The sequence below is a fragment of the Neofelis nebulosa genome, chromosome 15, assembly GCF_028018385.1.
Source record: "Neofelis nebulosa isolate mNeoNeb1 chromosome 15, mNeoNeb1.pri, whole genome shotgun sequence".
In the NCBI taxonomy this organism is placed as follows: domain Eukaryota; kingdom Metazoa; phylum Chordata; class Mammalia; order Carnivora; family Felidae; genus Neofelis; species Neofelis nebulosa.
The window spans coordinates 20,056,833-20,077,613 of NC_080796.1; the positions used below are offsets into that span (position 1 = coordinate 20,056,833).

A 20,781-nucleotide genomic window follows, 5' to 3' on the forward strand; every position below is an offset into this window, starting at 1 on the left:
GCAGGCATCTATTCTTCCTTCAACACTCAGTTTTTGGCTCCCTTCCTCTTGAATCCTCTTTTACTCTTCTCTCAGACAGACTCAGATGTTCCCACCTGAGGGCCAGCACTCACCGAATCAAATTTCCACGGTAACATTGATGGATCATCTCTCTCTCCATTAGACTATACACTTCTGGATGGAAAGCACTGGATCTTTTCACCTTTGAATCCCCAAGACATAAGGTAGGCACTCAGACAAAAGGAAGGAAGGGTGGGAAGGAAGAAGGGGAAGAAGGAAGTGTATAGAAGCAGGAAAGGCGGGAGGAAGTGGGAAAGAGCCAGAGACAAGACTCAAGTGACTTCACAATTCTGTCCTTGAGTTCACTAGTTTTTACAAACCCATCATCTCCAAGGGTTAGCTCAGCTCCTCAAATCATACCCTCCTAAGTTTAAAAAAAAAAAAATGAGGGTTTTTTTTTCACCATTGGCATAACAAATAGTCCAGGTGCATAGTATTTGTTTATACATTCTGAAGTTCCAAAGCAAAAATAAATAAAAGAACCATTGTTCTGTTAATCTTCCAGAGGCTTCACTTTACAGCCTCCATGACAGTATCAGTTACTATTTTATTTTTTGGAACCTGGGCCAGGGACCTCATTCTTGCCCTTCCGCAATCCCTTTCTTCCTCTACCCCCTCTCCCCCCTTCTGCTATCTCCACCACACTCAGTCCTCCTCTTTAGCAGGGTTCTACGTCATGAAAAATTAAAAAAAAAAAAAAGGAATTTCTACTTTAAGACTAATAACTCCTCCCCCTTCCTCAATTTTTACATGAAAAGACAATGTTAAAAGCCATTTTTTTCTACATTTAAAGCACTGCGGGCTCGCTGAGGAAAGGAAGGGAGTGCATTAAGACTAAACCCCGTAGAGCCAAGCATTCAAAGTGAGTAGGGGTGATTTGGAACAGTGGATTTCATGCAGAAGGCTTGAGTTCTGACTCCAGCTCCTTTGCTTGTTAGCTGCAAGATGTCAAAGAAACAATTTCTAATCTTCTAGGAGTGACTATTGCTGCATTTGTACTTGAGAGCATTAGACTGATGAACTTTAAGGTCCTTCCTGCTCCAGCATTCCCTGATTCTGCTATTTGGGGCATCTCAAATAAGCTGGAGAAGAAACCAGATTTGGTATCATACAATAGCAAGAGTGGTAAAAAATTAGTGAGTATAAATTGTTAATGTGCATTATGTCTTCTTGTCGTAAGGTGAGGATCCTGACCCATAAACCTTGGCTGGTTCTTCCTACCGAAAAATCCTAAGTATTCAGGGACACTCTTCTGAAGAAGCTATCTCCAGACCCTCCTCCTGGTGATCATGGGGAAGAGAGTGGCCATCATCGGAGCTGGTGTCAGTGGCTTGGCCTCCATCCGGTGCTGCCTGGAAGAGGGGCTGGAACCCACCTGCTTTGAGAGGAGCAATGATATTGGAGGCCTGTGGAAATTCTTGGTGAGTGGGAAAGCACTGGAATATCAACAGAAGGGAGATGGGTGGTTCTGCAAACCAAATCTGATCGGTTCTATTCAGACTTGGGAGGAAGGTCACAAAAGCTCCAGATCTGGAAAGTAAAATCTTCTCTCTCCCATCATGCTAATGTCCAATCACTCAAAACTACTTCATACCAGCTCATAAAACAATGTTACCTGTGTAACAGAGTCCAGATCTCCAGGCTGTAAAAGGTGCTAATGTCGGTAATTTCTAACAAAAACAAAAACAAAAATGCACCACTGCCTCCCCCATGTAAATGAATGGAATCTATCCCTGTTCCCTATTGCTGAGAAATCCTAGGAACATAAAGGGGATTAAAAAAGAAAAGAAAAAGAAAAGGAGAAAGGTAGACCAAGATCAGAAGTTCTCAGTTAGTTTCAACTCTTAGGTTTTCCGGAAAGATTAATTTTCGGCAAGTCGCTTTTTTCTTTCTGGACCTCAAATGCTCATTTGTCAGATGTTGAGGCTGGAAATTAAGTTTCCTTTAAAATGCCTTCCAACTGCAATGGGATGTGATTCTATAATTACCGCATGTCTACCAGAAAGACACTGTAAGTTATGATAAACAATGACTGTGTGTGTTGTGTGTGTGGTTATTGAATACTCCAACCAACTCCAAAACCAAAGAAAAAACTGATTTGTCTTTGCCATACAGGCTCATGGTTGGACAAATGATATAATTAGTAAATATTCACTATACAAAACATGTTTAAATTTTGAAAATCACATTGGGGAAACTTCTATCCTTTCTGTCCTGAATGTCTCAGCCATTGTGATTGGATATAGACGATATATATTTGGCATGAAGATGTTATATCCATACCATTCACCTTATAGCCAAATTCTGTCTTGGTCTCAGTGCTTGCCCAACCTACAACAACAAGTTGCTCTAGTAGAATATACCAGTGCTAACTTAAGGCATCTTTGTATTCATCTCAAGAGTCTTTTTTTTTTTTTTTTAATTTGTGAGGTCCTACAATCCTGAAAGTATTATATGAGATATAAGATCATCTCCATTAGGAAATGATCAAGAATTATTTTTTTAAAAAGATGTTTATTTATTTATTTTTGAGAAGGTGGGTGCAGAGAGAGAGGGGGACAGAGAATCCCAAGCAGCCTCCACACCATCAGGGCAGAGCCCAATACGGGGCTCGATCACAAGAACTGTGAAATCATGACCTGAGCGAAAATCGAGTCAGGTGCTTAACAGACTGAGCCACCCAGGCACCCCAAAAGTTATTTTTTTAAGGATTCAATTATCTTTATTTACATTTGCTCAGGGAGATGTGACCAGCTTAGCCTAAATCATGAAATGGTTCTCCATGATCTCATTAGCAACAATTAAATGCTGCTTGAATATCTATTTTGGCAGAGTTTTGTGCTAGGTACTGGGATGACAAATGCATGACATAATTACTTTACATAAATGGTTTCCAATCCATTTGGTGAAACAAGCCATAACACAGGTCCACAATCCTTTGATAGAACGATCGGCAAAAATTCATTTGATGGCAAAACCTTTCCTGAAGTCATAAGATCAGAAAACATGAGCTGAATTGACATTGGGCTAGTTATAATCTTTATTTGTCCCACTTTGTGTTTCACTGCAGAAATTTTCTTGTGTCTGGTGATAGGGTGCTGCCCCACTTCTCACTAGAAGTGTTATGGAGAAAAATCCAAAAATCTACAGATTCCAAAATATATCTGGCCCTATGAATTTCAAATAAGAGATTATAATACTTTACAACAATGAGACAGCCCTTGGTGATGGTCAACTTAATGAACAAGTGCTTTGAGATTTAGGAGATGGGGTGGGGCGTGGCTACTGAAATGTTCTCAGGTCAAGGGACACTTCCTGCAGGGAGAGTACTTGGCTGAGACTTGAAGGGTGTTCTCAGACAAGGAACGTAGAGGACCACTATGTGACGTAACTCCAGAGTGCCATTTCCACTGTAGTCTGTGAATGGCACCCCATGGACATGCGGTCACCAACAGTGTGCCAGTACCCGGTGGGAGAGGTTTCTCGGTAGAAGGAACCAGCATGAAAGGCATGGGGAGGCAGTGAACATGGTATATCCGGGAATTTGTAAGTTAACCAGTGCAGCCAGATCACAACATTTATTTAAGGAAGCAATATATGACAGATGAGTAAAATGCAAAATCAGTCTCCAGGTTATCCACAAGATGGGTATCTTTCTTCCATAGGTCACTGGTTATAAGAATTATACCCAAAGACCCCGTGGGGATGTAAATACATAAAAATACTCTAATTGTGGAAGACAGGTCGGGGAAACTTCTATCTTTCTGTCCTGAATTTCTCGGCCATTGTGATTGGATATAGATGATACATACTTGGCATGAAGACATTATATCTGCACCATTCGCCTTATAGCCAAAAGGTGAACCCTTCTCTTCTTTTCCAAGAAAACCTGCTGGGTTCGATGCATGTTTAGAAAGGGATTTTTGAAAAATGGGTTACATAAGCTTTTATCTTGCAAGTCCTGTTAAGCAGAAGGTATTTTGGAAGAAAGACACCTGATAATTCTGAACTTTTCACCACGTGCTTTTTCTGCAAAACGGAAACCAAATGAGACTTAAACACTAGCAGGCTGAATGCGAGCATGTTTTAGTTTCATATCCTCCAATATTAAGGCCTTGTGTCCTCAAAAGATTAATTAACAAGTTGTTCAACAAGCCGTGTACAATAGGTGGGTATTATTTTGCTTGCAAAAGGGGAAAACAATGGAACCAGAACTCCCTGGACTTTTGTTCCACTCATCCACTCATTTATTCAACAAATACATTCAGAGTACACCATGGATAGGGTACAATGTTAGGTACAGCTGCAGATAAGAGGTACAGCAGGCAGCCAGCTTTTTAAAATCAGAGAAAACAAGTCTCAGAATGACCGTAACATGTGCGAATATGCGATTAGGGCAGTAAAGTCAATCAGAGCTTGGTAGAGGTAAGGGATGACTTCAGGTTGGTGAGAGAGAGGCAAGGAAAGGCATGACGAAGGGGGCAACTTTGGAGCTGGACCTTGAGGGTATCTTTAGACAAGCAGAAGTGGGATTGACAGGCAGAGTCTGAAAGAAGATCAAGCCAGACTGCTTGACACGCGTGCACAACATTCTCGAGTTAGCCTCTGACCTCGCCCCCCTGTTGGTTATGTTCTAGCGGGAAAGACAAGACACAGATGCAGCTATAACCCAAAACAGGCTGTGACAACGTGACCGCAGCTGCTTGGATCTCTGGGTCTAGGGCAAGCCCTCTCAGCCAGAGGCAGAGTATGAGCTTAACTTGCTCACCAGCCACTTAAACTACACCACAAGCAGAAACTGGAAATACGAGCTCTCTGGAGCAATTGTCTGTTGTTATATAACACAAGCGTTTTCCTTTGTTTGTAGAACAGCCTGTCAGGGGAAATTCCAAGGAGCTGTCCGGTACATACTCTTCACTCTGTTATGATCGGATCGGCTGGGGTCAGGAGGCGAAAGAGCAGAAATTCATTAATGATGGAAATAATCCAAGGTCTTATCCACTCTGTTTCCCAGAGCGGAGTCTTACATTTTTTTAACCAGACCCCTGCCTGAAGCCCGCCTTCCCTCCCCTCACTCCTTCTGCTCACTTCTCCTTCTCACAACAACCAACCAAAGGTCGGGCTGTGGGTGAACGGGAAAGACTCAAACCTGAAAATCCACCAGGCACAAGCTGTCACCCTTTTTCTGATCGTCGCAGAAATTTCAAAGTGAGGCTTAAGAACGTTAACATCTCTGAGCCTGGCTATTTATGAAAAACACAGCAACCGTGAATAGAGGAAGTTTTCATCCCAACCTAAAGCCAAACAGGGGCCTCAGGCAGCCCCTGTCCCCACCCCCACCCCCACCCCAGCCCCAGACACAAGCCTCTCAACCATTCCAGCACTTTTGGTCTGTATCTTCCAGAAGTCAGTTTGGGGCTGGAGGATGACAGATGTCCTGAATCCGGCAGGAACATGTCATTCCATCCCGTTCCCACATTTCATGAAGGTTCCTTTGGGTTTGGGGGAAGCGGAGGCTGCCAGCTTTTTAATGTATTTTCAAGGCAGCACACTGTGTGAATTTTTATCCTGCCCTTACAGCAGAGAGGAAATGTTTGTTTTCCATTTAGCCTTCAACTGCTTCTCAAAAAGAAGCCAGTTTTCAATCACATAGCGGCTCCATGATGAAGTGGCAAGATGTGATACAAGTTCTGAGGCTCCTGGTTTCCTGCGTCTCTTCGGTGAGGAGCAAGTCCCACTAACTGGTGGTTAGGGAGGTCCGCCAGCACGGAGTTCATCCACAAGAGAGCAGCGGTTCTCAAAGTGCGGTTCCCGGACCAGCGGCATCAGCATCGCCTGCAACTGTCGGAGATGCCGATTCTCAGGCTCCCCGCCAGACACACTGAATCAGAAATCCTGGGGGGCGGGGAGGAGGTGAACGAGGTGGCACGCAGGAATCTAAGGGGGTCTGATTATGCCAAATGAATAAACCCTCCACTTCAAGTGAAGTGTTCGAATCAAACAGCCGATCAAATAGACTAAAAACTGCACCCTCCTTTGGACCATTTAATTGTGTTCTTTTAACATGACCGTGAGATCAGAACCGGCGCTGTGACTGGAAAAAGGAAGAAAACACTACGGGACTACAGACACAGATGTAACGTGGGGGTAATTCGAGGAAGAGAACTAAGGTGTAGGGTCCCAGCTCTGCGCCAGGTGCTGTGCTAACGGCTTTCTTTGCTGCATCTCACAGAGAAGTGTGAATTGTTTTCATGTCTTTTTTATACACATGAAAACGGTTTCAGTCGACCAAAACTTGAGTTTTCACTGAGGGAAACATCATCCTTGGCCTCCTTGTTAAGCTTTCTTCCTCTTCCTAGGACCATGCCGAAGAGGGCAGAGCCAGCATTTACCAGTCGGTATTCACCAACTCTTCCAAAGAGATGATGTGCTTTCCAGACTTCCCTTATCCTGATGATTACCCCAACTACATGCACCACAGCAAACTCCAGGAATACATAAAGACATTTGCTCAAAAGAAGAATCTTTTAAGATATATACAGTTTGAGGTAAGGGTCTTACACCTTGTGCTGTTGATCCCAGTATGCTTATCGGTTGGAGGGGGGTGGGAAGCAAGGATACAGACTTCCGTTACAGAAATCAGAGCTCCATGTTTGGACAGCTCACCAATCAAATGTTGGTTCGGATTATAAAGTATTCGTGCATTGTGCTTTCTCACCCCTAAAAATGTCCTCCACTAGTGTCCGAGAACTTTTAGAATATCATCGCAAATACTGGAGAAGCCTAAACTATCATAGCATATGTTCCACCCCATACACTGTCACGTGTTAGAAACAATCCCAGACTGTCTAGTCCATATTTAGATTTCTGTGGGTTCAAGGCCGATGAGTTGTGGTTCAAGAAAACATGCCATTCTTCAGAAGTTCTGCCATTATAAGGAGAGTAAAATATGAATGAATAATACAGCCATTGCCCTCATCCTTCACCCACTTAGTTTCTTAGATGAGGAGACACAGCAGTTAAGGCAGAGATGTGCTTTCTGCAAATAACAATAATACTTCATATTTGCTCACAGGTCTTAACCTCGGTTCATGACTGTGAAATCCAAAGCACATATATGTAGTGAGAAAAATAATCAACCATATCATGAATTGTGATTACATTTAATATAATTTCACTTATCTATGATTATTTTATTTATTATATTTAATTTAATATGATTTCACACTTATTTACATAAATAGTCATACCATGGAAGTGGCTAATATTTCCAAGGGAGAGTGTATGTCACCACGGAGAAATAAGGATTGAACCCTGAGACATTCCCACATTTATGGAATTGACAGAAAATGAGGTCAGAGAGAAAGAGGCCATGAATTTCAGTAGAGGATGGCAGGAAGCAAATGACATGGCCTCTTTCACAAAATTCAGTGTAATTTACCCCAAATCTATTAACTAGATGTCACAAAAGTAAATAGGCCCCAGTGAGTGATTTTCCTTGGAAGATGTGAAGATTCACTGTGACTCCTTGTTTTAATGTCCTCCCTATATTTCTCAACGATCAGGCAAGCTCATAACAATTACTTCCTCTGCAGAAACACTGCAAGAAAATTAAAACCCACAGAATTGTAAATAGAAGGAATTTCTTTCTGGTTTTCTTTAAGACCCTGGTTTCTAGCATAAAGAAATGTCCCAGCTTCTTAGTCACTGGACAATGGGAAGTTGTTTCAGAAAAGGATGGGAAACAGGAATCTACTATTTTTGACGCTATAATGATTTGTTCGGGACATCACGTATACCCCAATCTACCAACTGATTCTTTTCCTGGTAAGTTTGGAAAACGTATAATAGTCTGGGGATTTATACACAAGCACCAAGGGTTGAGCTAGATCTTTCCATAGACTGTCCATAATGATTATTCTTAAGGTTCCAAAGATTTCAAAACCAAATTTTTAAGTCTGATGATAAATACAGAAATCATTGTTCTCCTGAACCCTTACGCTAAAAGAATCAAGAAGCTGCAAGTCAGAGATCAGTTGACGATACAGGTCCTTATGGAGGAAGGGTTTTTAAATGTCATCTATATCCACACTTTGCAAATTCACTTTAGAAATTTCAGTGAGTATGTGTGTGTGTGTGTGTGTGTGTGTGTGCGTGTGCGCGCGCGCGCGCGTGTGTGTGTGTGTGTGTAGTGGCACACTCCATTAGTATGCAAAAGCACCAAACATCAAATAAATATAATACACAGGTAACCTCACTCTCTCCTTCCTTCCTCCTCCATTACAATAGGAACACAGGTCTACTCTAAAATATTAGAGTTCTGATCTCAAGCCATGATGTTCACAGGCCGAGATAATTAAAAGAGGCACCCAGAGGCACCTGGCTGGCCCAGTCAGTGGAATGTGTGACTCTTGATCTTGGGGTTGTGGGTTCAAGCCCCACATTGGGTGTAGAGATTACTTTAAAATAAAATCTAGAAAATATTTATAAATAAATACATGAATAAGTAGAGATTCAGGGAGAATAGAAGATGGAAAGCATGAAGGTTAAGAGGCAGTATATTTAGGCTTAGAACACTTGGGCTCAACCTCTTATTCCACTAGTTCCTTAGCATATGATCTTGGACAAGTCATTTAACTTCTTTGTCTCGACTTCCTTATCTTTTAAAAGATAATGATATCTGCCATACAGAGATGTTATCAAGATTAAGTGTTTGTTTAAGCATATAGTTCCTAGCCCACAGTAAGCACTCAATAAATATTAGTTATTATTATCAAAATAGAAGTTCCCATATCATAGGTTTTTAAGGCACTGTAAGTACTTATTTGGGGGTTTAGTGTCAAAAAGGATAAATGCGTTTCAACTAGGAAACTGTTTTTCAAAATTAAGACTGATAACAGGAGTTAAAAAAAAATTGAAAAAGTGAGTCTTCACCATGTCTTCTGAAAAATCAGCTCAAATCCCTCCTCATGTTCCACTTAGGCCTACACCAGTTTCAAGGCCACTATCTCCACAGCAGGGACTATAAAGACCCGGACACCTTCAAAGGGAAGAGGATCCTTGTCATCGGCCTGGGGAACTCAGGATCTGACATTGCTGTTGAGCTCAGCCGTCTGGCTACACAGGTACACTTCGGGAAACAAACTTAGGGTACGGGTGTGCTATTGAATCAACAGCTTGGGCTCTGAGGCTCGTGCTCACATGTCATACTACAAGGGATCCACCTGTGGCATATGCCCATTGAATCGAGGAGGGCTAGAGACATGGTCCCTGTGAAGCAAGGTAACGTGGCCCATGCTAGCAAGGAAGCGCGTTCTACCGGAACCAGAGGTAAGTGTACGTGTATAGACATACATGAGTGCATTGTTTTGTTTTAATTTTATGTTCTGCTCACCTCCCAGCAAACTGGTTGCTAGTCAGGATCTGCCTTTATTTATTTAGCAGTAGTTCTTATCATAGTTCTTACCATGCAAAAGGTGTTTTGCTTATCATTCTGGAGGTCTGAGATATAGAAGATTTTGTTCCCACCGTCTTCTATCCGTTTAATAGCCAGTGCTCAACAAATGCTGGGCACATGTTATATGCCAGAACTATGTCAGACTAGCAATAAACACGGAAGTAAGTCAGACTATTTCTGACTTCCAGGAGCTGTCAGTGGGTGGAGGTGGGAGGACAGGTACACAGACCTTCACGAACAGAGGTAATAAGCCTTCCGTGACATTAGGTGTGGCCGCACCATGAAAAGAGAACCTAACTTAGCCTGGATGAAGTCAAGGGAGGCTTCCCAGAGGACTCTATGCTGAATCATCCATGACCAACAGACCTTAAAAAGCTTAACCTATTTTTAAGGAAATAGGTCCTCAGTAAACAAATTCTTAAACGGAATAAAACCTAATGACATTTTTGGTGTCAAACTCCCTCGGGTTATCACAAAAGTGGCATAAGAGACAAGTAGCTCTCAGGGCTGAGGCAGCTGCCATGGTCTGAGTGTCCAGACGAGGTCATGAAGTGGGCACAGAAGGACTGGAAGAGAAAACTTCAGACAAAGAACAGAATTAACTTCTTGACCTCTCCTCAGGCTAATTTCAGGTAGAGATTTAGCTATGTTTCTCCCACCCAACCCAGCAACTACCCTCAACCACCCACCCCCACTGAGGCCCTGGATTGGCTGGTCCCCACCAGGCCTACCATCATGTCTCTGAGTCTGTGAAGATTAAACCTGTCACAACTGAATACACAGCTCTCTTGTTCCCGGCTGTCAGGTTCTCATTATTTCAACAACTATGCACTCACCCTCTTGGGCGGAGAGACAGAGTAGTTCCATCTCTACCTAGTCTCAGTCATAGGCGATTCATCCTGACCCAACTCTCTGAAATTGCTTCTTCCGGGGTGGCTAGGAGTCTCAGTCGGTTAAGCAGGTGACTCTTGGTTTCAGCTCAGATCATGACCTCAAGGTTCATGGGGCTGGGCTCTGTGCTGACAGTGAGGAGACTGCTTGGGATTCTCCCTCCCTCTCTCTCTGTCCCTACCCTATGTGCCTTCTCTCTCTCTGTCTCTCTCTTTGTGTATGTGTGTGAATATACATATATCACACACACACACACACACACATATATATACTTTAAAAATATTTCTTTTTTAAAATGTTTATTTATAAAAATAAATAAATAAATGTTTATTTATTTTTGAGAAAGAGAGAAAGCACAAGTGGGAGAGGGGCAGAGAGAGAGGGAGACACAAAATCCGAAGCAGGCTCCAGGCTCTGAGCTGTCAGCACAGAACCCAAGGCGGGGCTCGAACTCACGAACCGCGAGATCATGACCTGAGCCAAAGTTGGACACTTGACCGATTGAGCCACCCAGGTGCCCCCAAAAATATTAAAAAAATAAAATAAAAATGCTTCCGCCTGGATACGGAGGGCAATGCACAGAGATGTCCATAAAACACGTCCATTGTGTCATATCTGCTTGTTTCCTACAGTGTGACACTGAAGTCTATGTTGCCTTCCCCACCAGGTCGTTATCAGTACCAGAAGTGGCTCCTGGGTCATGAGCCGGGTTTGGGACAATGGCTACCCTTGGGACATGGTGTATGTTACCCGCTTTGCATCCTTTCTCCGGAATGCCCTGCCTTCATTTGTCTCTGACTGGTTATACGTGAAGAAGATGAACACGTGGTTTAAGCATGAGAACTTCGGCCTGATGCCTTTAAATGGGTACTACAAGTAACGCATATTTTATCACTTAAAAAAGCGGGGCACTCGCTTCAGTTGAACTCTTTCTCTCTAGATCTTACTTTAGCTGTCTCACTGAGGTTGTTGAGATGAAACCGAGGACTGCATGAGTGGCACAGTATACCCAGAGAGCACGTATGGGTTGAAAATCGTATTGAAATGTCTCTGGCGGGGAAGAAATATGGGAGAATACAAAAGGCCAAGGAGCGGGGCACTAGATCCCCCTGACATGACAGATTCACTTATGGTAGCTCCAAGCTAAAGCATAGAATTTTGAGGGCAGAACCGTCTCATGAATTGTTCTTTTGAGAAATACCTCATCCATGCTTGTAAGTGAATGGGGATTGCAATTTTAATACCTAGTCCTCAAGACTATTGTGGTATGCAGCAAGATAAAAACATATAAGGCATTTTGTACACTATAAAGCTTTACAGATATTGGTTCTTACTAGTCTCGGATATTCTAATACGCTTGTAAGGAGCAATTAACCAAGTGGTATTAATCGACATGTCTCAGAAAGTAGAAAACCTCAGAATGAAAGTACACACCTCTTCCACCGTGGAAAGATTGGAATGTTAACAGGACAGTCAGGAGGCATGGAACATGGAAAGCAGTGGAGATTCACAAAACTGATGTAGCCGGTAAAATTAACAAGCTTTGGTTTATTTATTTTTCTGTAGACACAGAGCCTGACACCTGCTAATTAGAAAGGCACTCTAAGTAGAAGAATCAGTACGTCCATAGAAAAATATTCGAGTGGCTAAGACAAGAAAGGACTCACTAAGAAATTTCATCTTGGCCCATGCTAGCAAAAATGTTTCATTGTGGGGGGGGGGGGGTGCCTGGCTGGTGCAGTCAGCGAGCATGCTACTCTTGATCTCGGGGCTGTGAGTGGGAGCCCCGTGTTGGGTATAGAGATTACTTGAAAATAAAATCCTTAAAAACGTTTCAAAGAAAGGTTTCATTGTGTTAGAGAATCAGGTAAGGCAAAGTAAGAGGAAACTGTAAATTGAAATAGGAAATGCCAGGTTTAAGAGTCAGACCCTCACTCCACAGCATTTATCCTACCTAGTCTGGCAGACTACTGTATCCTTAAAGATAAAACCAACCAACCAACCAACCAACAAAAAACGTTGATTTCATGCATTTAAACTTATGTTTAATGTAAAAGACACTCCAAAGCCTGAGCTGATGAAGACTTTTGGTCTTGTAAGACTAACTGCAAATCATAGTCTGACTCTGCCCTTTAGACAACGAAACATACATTTGGAAATCCCTTCATTCTAAGCATGAAGCTCCCTCTCAGAAAGGGTTCCAAGTACCCTAAGGTTTTGATAACACCTTCTCACTCCTCCCTCGAGTGGGGGGAATAAAACCAGGTTTTACTGAGACCTACTTTTTGTCACCTGGTAAGGTAAGAGACAATGTTCCAGAATGATAGAGGCAGAGAAAGATATGGAAGTATACAGGCACATTCAAAGATTTATAAACTTTCTGAGTGTTTGAGATACTTGGAGGACATTCCAAAACGCCCCGAAAGGAAAGGTGAGTCAAAATGAAGAATGTCGTCGCAAAGCACATCACTCTCAGAATTTTGGCAACCAAAGTGCAGTGTTAAAGTTGTTACACTTTCTTTTAGGACCACAGCTGTGGAAAGGAAGCCACACATGACAGTGTAACAGCTCGCCACAGCCAGTTTGATTTGCTCTAATCAAAGACCTTACTTATAATAATAGTTCACGTATAATAATGACGCTTGCATGAGGCAGAGGCACTGTTTTAAGTGCTTTATGGGTAATTGTTCGTTTAGTTCTAACCATAGGAGGTAGATTCTATTGCTATCCCCATTTTACACATAAGGAAACAAATACAGAGTAGTCACTAGTGAGAGATGGAGATTGATTATAAAACTTTCTATTATTATTTTTTTTATCTTTATTCATTTTTGAAAGAGAGAGAGAGTGAGTGCAAGCGGAGGAAGAACAAAGAGAGAGAGGGAGACACAGAATCCAAAGCAGGCTCCAGGCTCCAAGCAAGCTGTCAGCACGCAGCCCGACACAGGGCTCAAACTCATGAACCGTGAGATCATGACCTGAGCCGAAGTCAGACACTTACCTGACTGAGCCACCCAGGTGTCTCCCAGAGTCTGCATTCTTAACCACTGATTATGTCTAGGAATTAGTTTGATTGTCATCTATTTGGCCAATCTCCAAATAGTATAAGTACCCATAAGGGAATCTTCAAGTTTCAAAGGACCCAAAGAGGCAGCTCAGACAGAATTCTTAAGGATTGTTGCAGGCAATAGTAAAAAAAAAAAGTTGCCACAAGAGAAGAGTTCAGAGGTCCTCACGCTAATGTTTAGCTCTTCAAATCTGGTTCCAGTGCTATGGACTGTTGCAGATATTTCTTGGAATTGGTGCATTACAGCAAAAGTCTGTCTCTTGTTTCTGAACAGTTCCCTGCGAAAAGAGCCTGTGTTCAACGATGAGCTCCCATCCCGCATCCTGTGTGGCACCGTGTCCATCAAGCCCAATGTGAAGGAGTTCACAGAGACCTCGGCTGTGTTTGAGGATGGGACTGTGTTTGAGGCCATCGACTCCATCATCTTTGCAACAGGCTATGATTATGCCTACCCCTTCCTTGATGACTCCATCATCAAAAGCAGAAACAATGAGGTCACCTTGTTTAAAGGCATCTTCCCCCCACTAATGGAGAAGCCAACCTTGGCTGTGATTGGCCTTGTCCAGTCCCTTGGGGCTGCCATCCCCACAGCTGACCTCCAGGCTCGCTGGGCTGCTAAAGTGTTTGCAAGTAGGTCGACCATTCTGTCTTTTATCCATTTAGTCAGTGAACGTTTACTGAGCACCTTCTATATGCCACGTACTGTCCTAGGTGCTAAGGATCTAAAGGGAACAAGACACACTCCGTGACCTTAGATAGCCTAAAATAGAGCCAGGGGGATGCTAAAATAGGGGAAGTTTTAGGATGTTTTCTGTACAGGAATATAAATCAGAGGCAGGGAGTGGCAAGAAACAGAGATGGACTAGAACACGGACGGCCTTAAAAGCTGTGTTAAAGAGCTCATAGGGAGATTGGAGGGACTATTGGAAGGAGTTTGCAAGGCTTTAAGCAAGAGAAAGACAGCAGTGGATAACTGCAATGTCAAGATACATTGTGAAGGTCAGAAGGGCCCTGGTGGATGTTGCGGGCACCCGATTGGCATCAAACTGTGTCAGAATAACAATGGCAGGCCACTCCTACTCTATGCACCTACTTCTCCTCCCCCTCCAATCCAGACTCTAGGGTCTACAAGTATGCTTATGTAAGCAAATCAAGAACATGAGGATTACATGGAGAAAGGCAATGTCTCAAATATATAGATTTAATTTACTTCAGTCACATTGATCATTATTAAAGTGTCTTTTTATTCAAGGGTCCGAAAACCTTGGCCAACATAGGTGTATACCTTACCTAACATACTGTCCGTAAAAACTTAGGTAATAAATTTACAGGTAATGAAGAAAACATTACAATCCTAGAATGGATGTTTTCTAAAAATGTTGTGGGTAAGTAAGCTTCTATTTCAAATGTACACAAAGGATCATTATTGAAATAATCCCTGTTATGAAATCCTTTACAAGGTTGTTCCTCTGTAAAATACTTGCATTGTGTTTTCCTCTTAAAGGAACAACAGTGCCAAGTACCTGGGGTTTTACAAAAAAAAAAAAAAAAAAAAAAAAATGGCTACAGTTCATAAGCCCAAGAAATGTATATGAAACAAAAGGTGGTATTTATTCATTCAGCAAATATTTATTGAGCAACTACTATGTGCCAGGCTCCATCTTGGCACTTGGGACACAACATCAAAGCAGACAAAAATTCTAGCAAACATCTGACCACAACCGTACCAGGAGAGGTAAGGTGCTAACAATGACTGGGAAGTATTCATGCACTGTGAATGTCATAATAGCTTTCTGCCATGGTGACAAAGGCAAAAGAGCTACAGTCAGCAATCAGATGACCCCTCCACTGATAACGTATTGCAAAGCTCTAAAATTTTCTGATGCTTCCTGGCCGCAGGCTAATGCTGGAAAACCCATGCGTCCTTCCACTGTTCCATGTTAATAGGCATGTACCTTAGAGTGAAGATTACTTCTGGAGAGAATTCTTAATAAGAGGATGCAAATAAGAAGTATGAAGAAGCTGTTATGATATTAGTATACATAAAGTGTATCTAAGGCATGTTGGGGATTAGGTCCTCCAGGATGTCACAGAAATGTGACATTAGGTGATCTGAAGCTACAAACTTCTTTGTTGCCACTGTCTCACTGCAGGCCAGCCCTGCTATTTATAGAGGGGGGTTCATTGACTTCTCAAGTCTTTATTTCTATAAATTGTTATTCTACTAAAGATACCAAAGGCAGCTCCTCTTGATATAAAATCTTTTAGGGATACAGTTCATAAATACTACAAAAAAATCAGGGGTGCCTGGATGGCTCAGTCAGTTGGGTGTCTGACTTCAGCTCAGGTCATGATCTCACTGCTTGTGAGTTCGAGCCCTACATCGGGCTCTATGCTGACAGTCAGAGACTGAAGCCTGCTTCGGATTCTGTGTCTCCCTCTCTCTGCTGGCCACCCCCACTCACTCTCTCTCTCTCTCTCTCTCTCAAAAATAAATAAAAACATTAAAAAAATAAAATAAAGAAATTTTTAAAAACACTATGAAAAAATCATCATGTGTCATTATATATTTCTGATTTTTTTAAATCTTTTTTAATACTTCTTTCCCCATTTCTCTTCTAGACTCATGCACCTTGCCAACTACAAATGAAATGATGGATGACATTGATGAGAAAATGGGGAAAAAACTCAAGTGGTAAGAGATTGTACTTGCTAATGAAACAAACCATAAGATTTTCCTTTATATGTAGGAAAATGTTGATATATTTTACAATATTTTTACTAGTCAAAATTCACATTTTTGGAACACTTGCTATGATCAAGCAGTATGAGATAGGAAAATAATAGTCATTACACGTCACCTGTAGGATAGTACAAACTACACTCTAGAGTACTTTCTCCATGGGAGTGATTTTAATCCTCAGGGAACGTTTGGCAAAGTCCAGAGACATTTTTGGTTGTCACAAGTGGGGAGGGCATGCTATTGGCATCTAATGTGTAGAAACTAAGGATGCCGCAAAGCATCCCACAATGCAGAGGACAGGCCTCCTAAACAAAATATTATCCAGCTCAAATGTCTCCAAGAAGTCCTTTCCCATCAGCCACATGTCTGCCAGCAAGTTAACTAGCTGGGAACTGAGCAGTGGCAGCACTGTAATCAGAAAACCAGATGAACCAAACTGAGTTCACCTGCCCTAGTATTTTCTTCTAAAAAGATATTCATTTCGGGGCACCTGGGTGGTTCAGTCGGTTGGACGTCTGACTTTGGCTTAGGTCATGATCTCACAGTTCATGGGTTCGAGCCCCACATTGGACTCTGCACTGACACATCGGAGCCTGGACCCTGCTTTGAATTCTGTCTGTCTCTCTCTCTCTCTCTCTGTCCCTCCCCCATTTGTGCTCTCTCTCTCTCAAAAAATAAAAAGAAAATAAAAAATAAAAGAACATTCCTTTCTGATTCATCCAAACATGTGTTCTCAAGTACACCATAAAGGGGATTTGTAGAAAGTCATTCAAGTGGCTAGACATCACGTATTTAAATGTATTTTTTATGTTAGCTACTTCCATATAAATCAATTCTTTTCCAATTTTATATTAAAATCTGTTGGAAGAATAATTAGATAATGAATCCTATTCGGATGAAGAGGTGTCTGTGTAAGAAGATTCTTTCTTCTTTCAAGCTCTAACACATCATTCACTGAGTTCTGCCACACAGTTGCTGGCAAAGGACCTAGAGGAGAGTAGAGGTGGAAGCTTCAGACTCAACAAAATCTCTCCTGCATCTCATCCAGTTCACAGGGCAGCTCTGCGAAGTGGACACTCCTATTCACCATTCACGCAGCTCACTCTCCTTACCAGCCTTTATATTACAGGCCAATAGGAATAAGAAGCAGGGAAAGGAGAAGCCCCAAAGCCAACCGCATTTCTTAAATGGTAGCCTGCTCTTCAGGGTTCCTAAAAGTAAATGAGGCCATGCCCCAAAAATCTAACACTGGGGCAGATCCCAAGCAAGGTCATGTAAAGAATAATCATGTGTTAAAGAATAAACTAAGTTGATCCGTCACCTTGGCATCCTGGGGTCCTTTCACTCCAGGCCACAGAAGACCAAATGACATCAAATTTAGATAGAGGTTAGGAAGGAGGAAAAAAAATGAATCAACACATTTATAGCCACAGAACAAATGATAAACTCATTGTTGTGGAAAAAGGGAGGAATGGGATAATCCTGGAGCTGCTGACTAAAATGCTATTTTCTGAGCTAGAAAATAAGAAATTCGTGCTTTATTTACTGTGCCCCTCATTCCCATATGTTCTTTTCTTTCCTCAGGTTTGGCCAGAGCCAGACTTTGCAGACAGATTACATCACGTACATGGACGAGCTGGGCTCCTTCATAGGAGCCAAGCCTAACATACCATGGCTCTTCCTGACTGACCCCCAGCTGGCCTTGGAGGTGTACTTTGGTCCCTGCAGCCCATACCAGTTTCGACTGATGGGACCAGGGAAGTGGGATGGAGCCAGAAATGCCATCCTGACCCAATGGGACAGGACAGTAAAGCCAACCAGGATGAGAGCTGTAGGGAAAGCTCAGAGACCCCAACACTTTTATAATTTGCTCAGAATTCTTTCATTCTCAGTGCTTTTGCTAGCCGTTTGGCTTACATTTTATTAATGAGAAAGTCCTTTACATCTCAGAGTTTAGCCTAGAAGTTTAATTATTCAGATATGTATGTAGCTTAATTATAGGTATATACACATATGCATACATAAAATCTCAGAGCTGCTCTTTGCTTTCCTGCAGATGTAAAAATTAATTCTGGCCCATTTGACTCAAAGGCTAAAAAAAAAAAATGGAAAATACTCGGGCTTTCCTTTTCTGATGAGAATCTATACTCTAAAAAGGCTTTTCACATGCTGAATGGGCAAATTTGGAGATGCTTGAGATGAGGAAGAAGGGGGATGAAGGAGAGTGAGCACAGGTTTGCAGGATGAACAAAGTTTAATAAATTTCTTAAGGGTGTTTCATCATAGGCAGAGATGACATCACAACAATGTTGAATCTTTCAACCCATGACATGGTATATCTTTCCATTTACTTAGACCTTTAATTGCACTCAGCAGTGTTTTGTAGTTTTTTGTGTATAGATCTTACCCATCTTAGGTCAGATTTATCCTAAGTATTCCATATTTTTGGATGTTATGATAAATGGTAGTTTAACATTTTTTAATTTCCTGTTGTTTATTGCTAACATATAGAAATGCGATCATTTGTTCTTTTGTTGAATCATCTGTAACTTTTTTGTAGATTCCATAATGCTTCCTACGTAAATAATCACATTGTCTAAAAATAAAGATAGCTTTACTTCTCCAATTTCATCTTGGATGTCTTTTATCTTTTTCTTGACTTATTGCACTGAAACTCCAGTATAATATTGAATAGAAGTGGTGAGATGAGACATCCTTGCCTTGTTCCTGATCTTAGGAATAAAGCATTGAGTCTTTTACCACTAAGTATGATGTTAGCTATAGATATTTCATAAATACCCTTTATTAAGTTGAGGAAGCTTCCTTCTATTCCTAATTAGGATTTTTGCATGATGGATATTTATCTGTTTGGTTTTTTTTTTGTAATATTTTGTCTTGGTTTGTATCAATGTAATGACAGTCCCATAGAATGAATAGGAGAGTATTCTTCCTCTTAAATTTTCTGGAAGAGTTTGTCTATCATTTGCATTATTGCTTTCTTAAATATTTGGTAAAATTCACCAGTGAAGCCATCTTGACCAAAAGTTCTTTGTGTAAAAGTTTTTAAACTACAAATTCAAGTTCTTTAATAGATATAGGGCTACTCAGGTCATGTGTTTCTTCTTGAGAGATCTTTGGTAGTATGTGTCTTCTAAGTAATTAGTTCATTTTATCTAAGGGAATTCAATAAAGATACAATGGTCTTTTCAACAGATGGTACTAGAACAATTGGATATATATATATATGAAAAAAATTCAATCAATACTTTGCATCCTATACAAAAATTAACTCAAAATGGATCCTAGAACTAAATGTAAAACCTAAAACTATTCGGGCACCTGAGTGGCTCAGTTGGTTAAGCATCTGACTCTTGATTTTGGCTCAGGTCATGATCTCACGGTTGTGAGATCGAACCCCATGTAGGGGTGTGGATGGAGCCTCCACACTCAGTTCAAAGCCTGCTTAAGACTCTCTTTCCCTCTCCCTCTGTCCCTCCCCGCCCCCAAAAGTAAAAATTAAAAATTAAATTAAATTTTAAAAACCTAAATCTTATGAAACTTCTGGAAGAAAACATAAGAGAAGATCTTTCAGTTAGGCAAAGAAGTCTTAGACAATATCAAATGTAAAATCCAAAAAAATGTATAAATTAGGCTTTATCAAAATTAAGAATTTCTATTTTTTTTTTTTAATTTTTTTTTTCAACGTTTTTTATTTATTTTTGGGACAGAGAGAGACAGAGCATGAACGGGGGAGGGGCAGAGAGAGAGGGAGACACAGAATCGGAAACAGGCTCCAGGCTCCGAGCCATCGGCCCAGAGCCTGACGCGGGGCTCGAACTCACGGACCGCGAGATCGTGACCTGGCCGAAGTCGGACGCTTAACCGACTGCGCCACCCAGGCGCCCCAAGAATTTCTATTTTTTAAAAGACAGCATTAAGAGAATGAAAAGACAAACTATGGGGTGAGTGGGTGGCTCAGTCTGTTAAGTGTCCAGGTCCTGATTTCAGGTCAGATCATGATCTCACAGTTCCTGCCCTTGAGCCACACGTGGGGCTCTCTGCCGTCAACGTACAAGCTGCTTCAGATCCTCTGTCCCCTTCTCTCTCAGCCCCTCCCCCACTTGCATCCTCTCTCTCAAAAATAAATAAACATTAAAAAAATAAAATAAAATAAAATGGAGTCATGGAGGCTGGAACAGGGAGCTCTCACATCCTACCACTCATTGCAGCCCTTCACAGACCTAGTCCTTCACAGACCCAACAGGAAAAAGTCTACTTTGCAGGGTGCCTGGGTGGCTCAGTTGGTTAAGCGACCGACTTCATTGGGCTCAGGTCATGATCTTACAATCCGTGAGTTCGAGCCCCGCGTCGGACCCTGTGCTGACAGCTCAGAGCCTGGAGCCTGCTTTGGGTTCTAGGTCTCCCTCTCTCTCTGCTCCTCCCCCGCTCATGCTCTGCCTCTCTCTCTCTCTCTCTCTCTCTCTCTCTCTCTCTCTCTCTCTCCCCTTCAAAAAAATAAATAAAGGGGCGCCTGGGTGGCGCAGTCGGTTAAGCGTCCGACTT

General features: G+C 41.8%; 1 protein-coding gene across 2 annotated transcripts; it reads left to right on the plus strand.

Annotated features, from left to right (window-relative positions):
- Nucleotides 1-800: 800 nt before the first annotated feature.
- On the plus strand, nt 801-18,849 carry LOC131495603 (putative dimethylaniline monooxygenase [N-oxide-forming] 6). 2 transcript variants are annotated; one of them, XM_058700596.1, is made up of 9 exons: nt 801-922; nt 1,241-1,481; nt 6,420-6,608; nt 7,725-7,887; nt 9,043-9,185; nt 11,076-11,275; nt 13,750-14,105; nt 16,098-16,170; nt 17,803-18,849. In XM_058700596.1, exons 2-9 carry the CDS (start codon nt 1,350-1,352, stop codon nt 18,143-18,145), a joined length of 1,599 nt encoding a protein of 532 aa, XP_058556579.1. In that variant the 5' UTR covers nt 801-922; nt 1,241-1,349; the 3' UTR covers nt 18,146-18,849. The 2 variants fall into 2 exon arrangements, with proteins under 2 accessions (XP_058556579.1, XP_058556581.1); XM_058700598.1 differs by lacking the exons at nt 801-922; nt 1,241-1,481 and adding an exon at nt 5,683-5,780.
- The last annotated feature ends 1,932 nt before the right edge of the window (nt 18,850-20,781 follow it).

Coding starts and splice junctions, on each gene's coding strand:
- LOC131495603 (XM_058700596.1), top strand. CDS start 1,350: ATGGGGAAGAGAGTGGCCATCATCGGAGCTGGTGTCAGTGGCTTGGCC. Junction 7,888..9,042: donor ACCAACTGATTCTTTTCCTG/GTAAGTTTGGAA, acceptor TGTTCCACTTAG/GCCTACACCAGTTTCAAGGC. Junction 16,171..17,802: donor ATGGGGAAAAAACTCAAGTG/GTAAGAGATTGT, acceptor TTCTTTCCTCAG/GTTTGGCCAGAGCCAGACTT.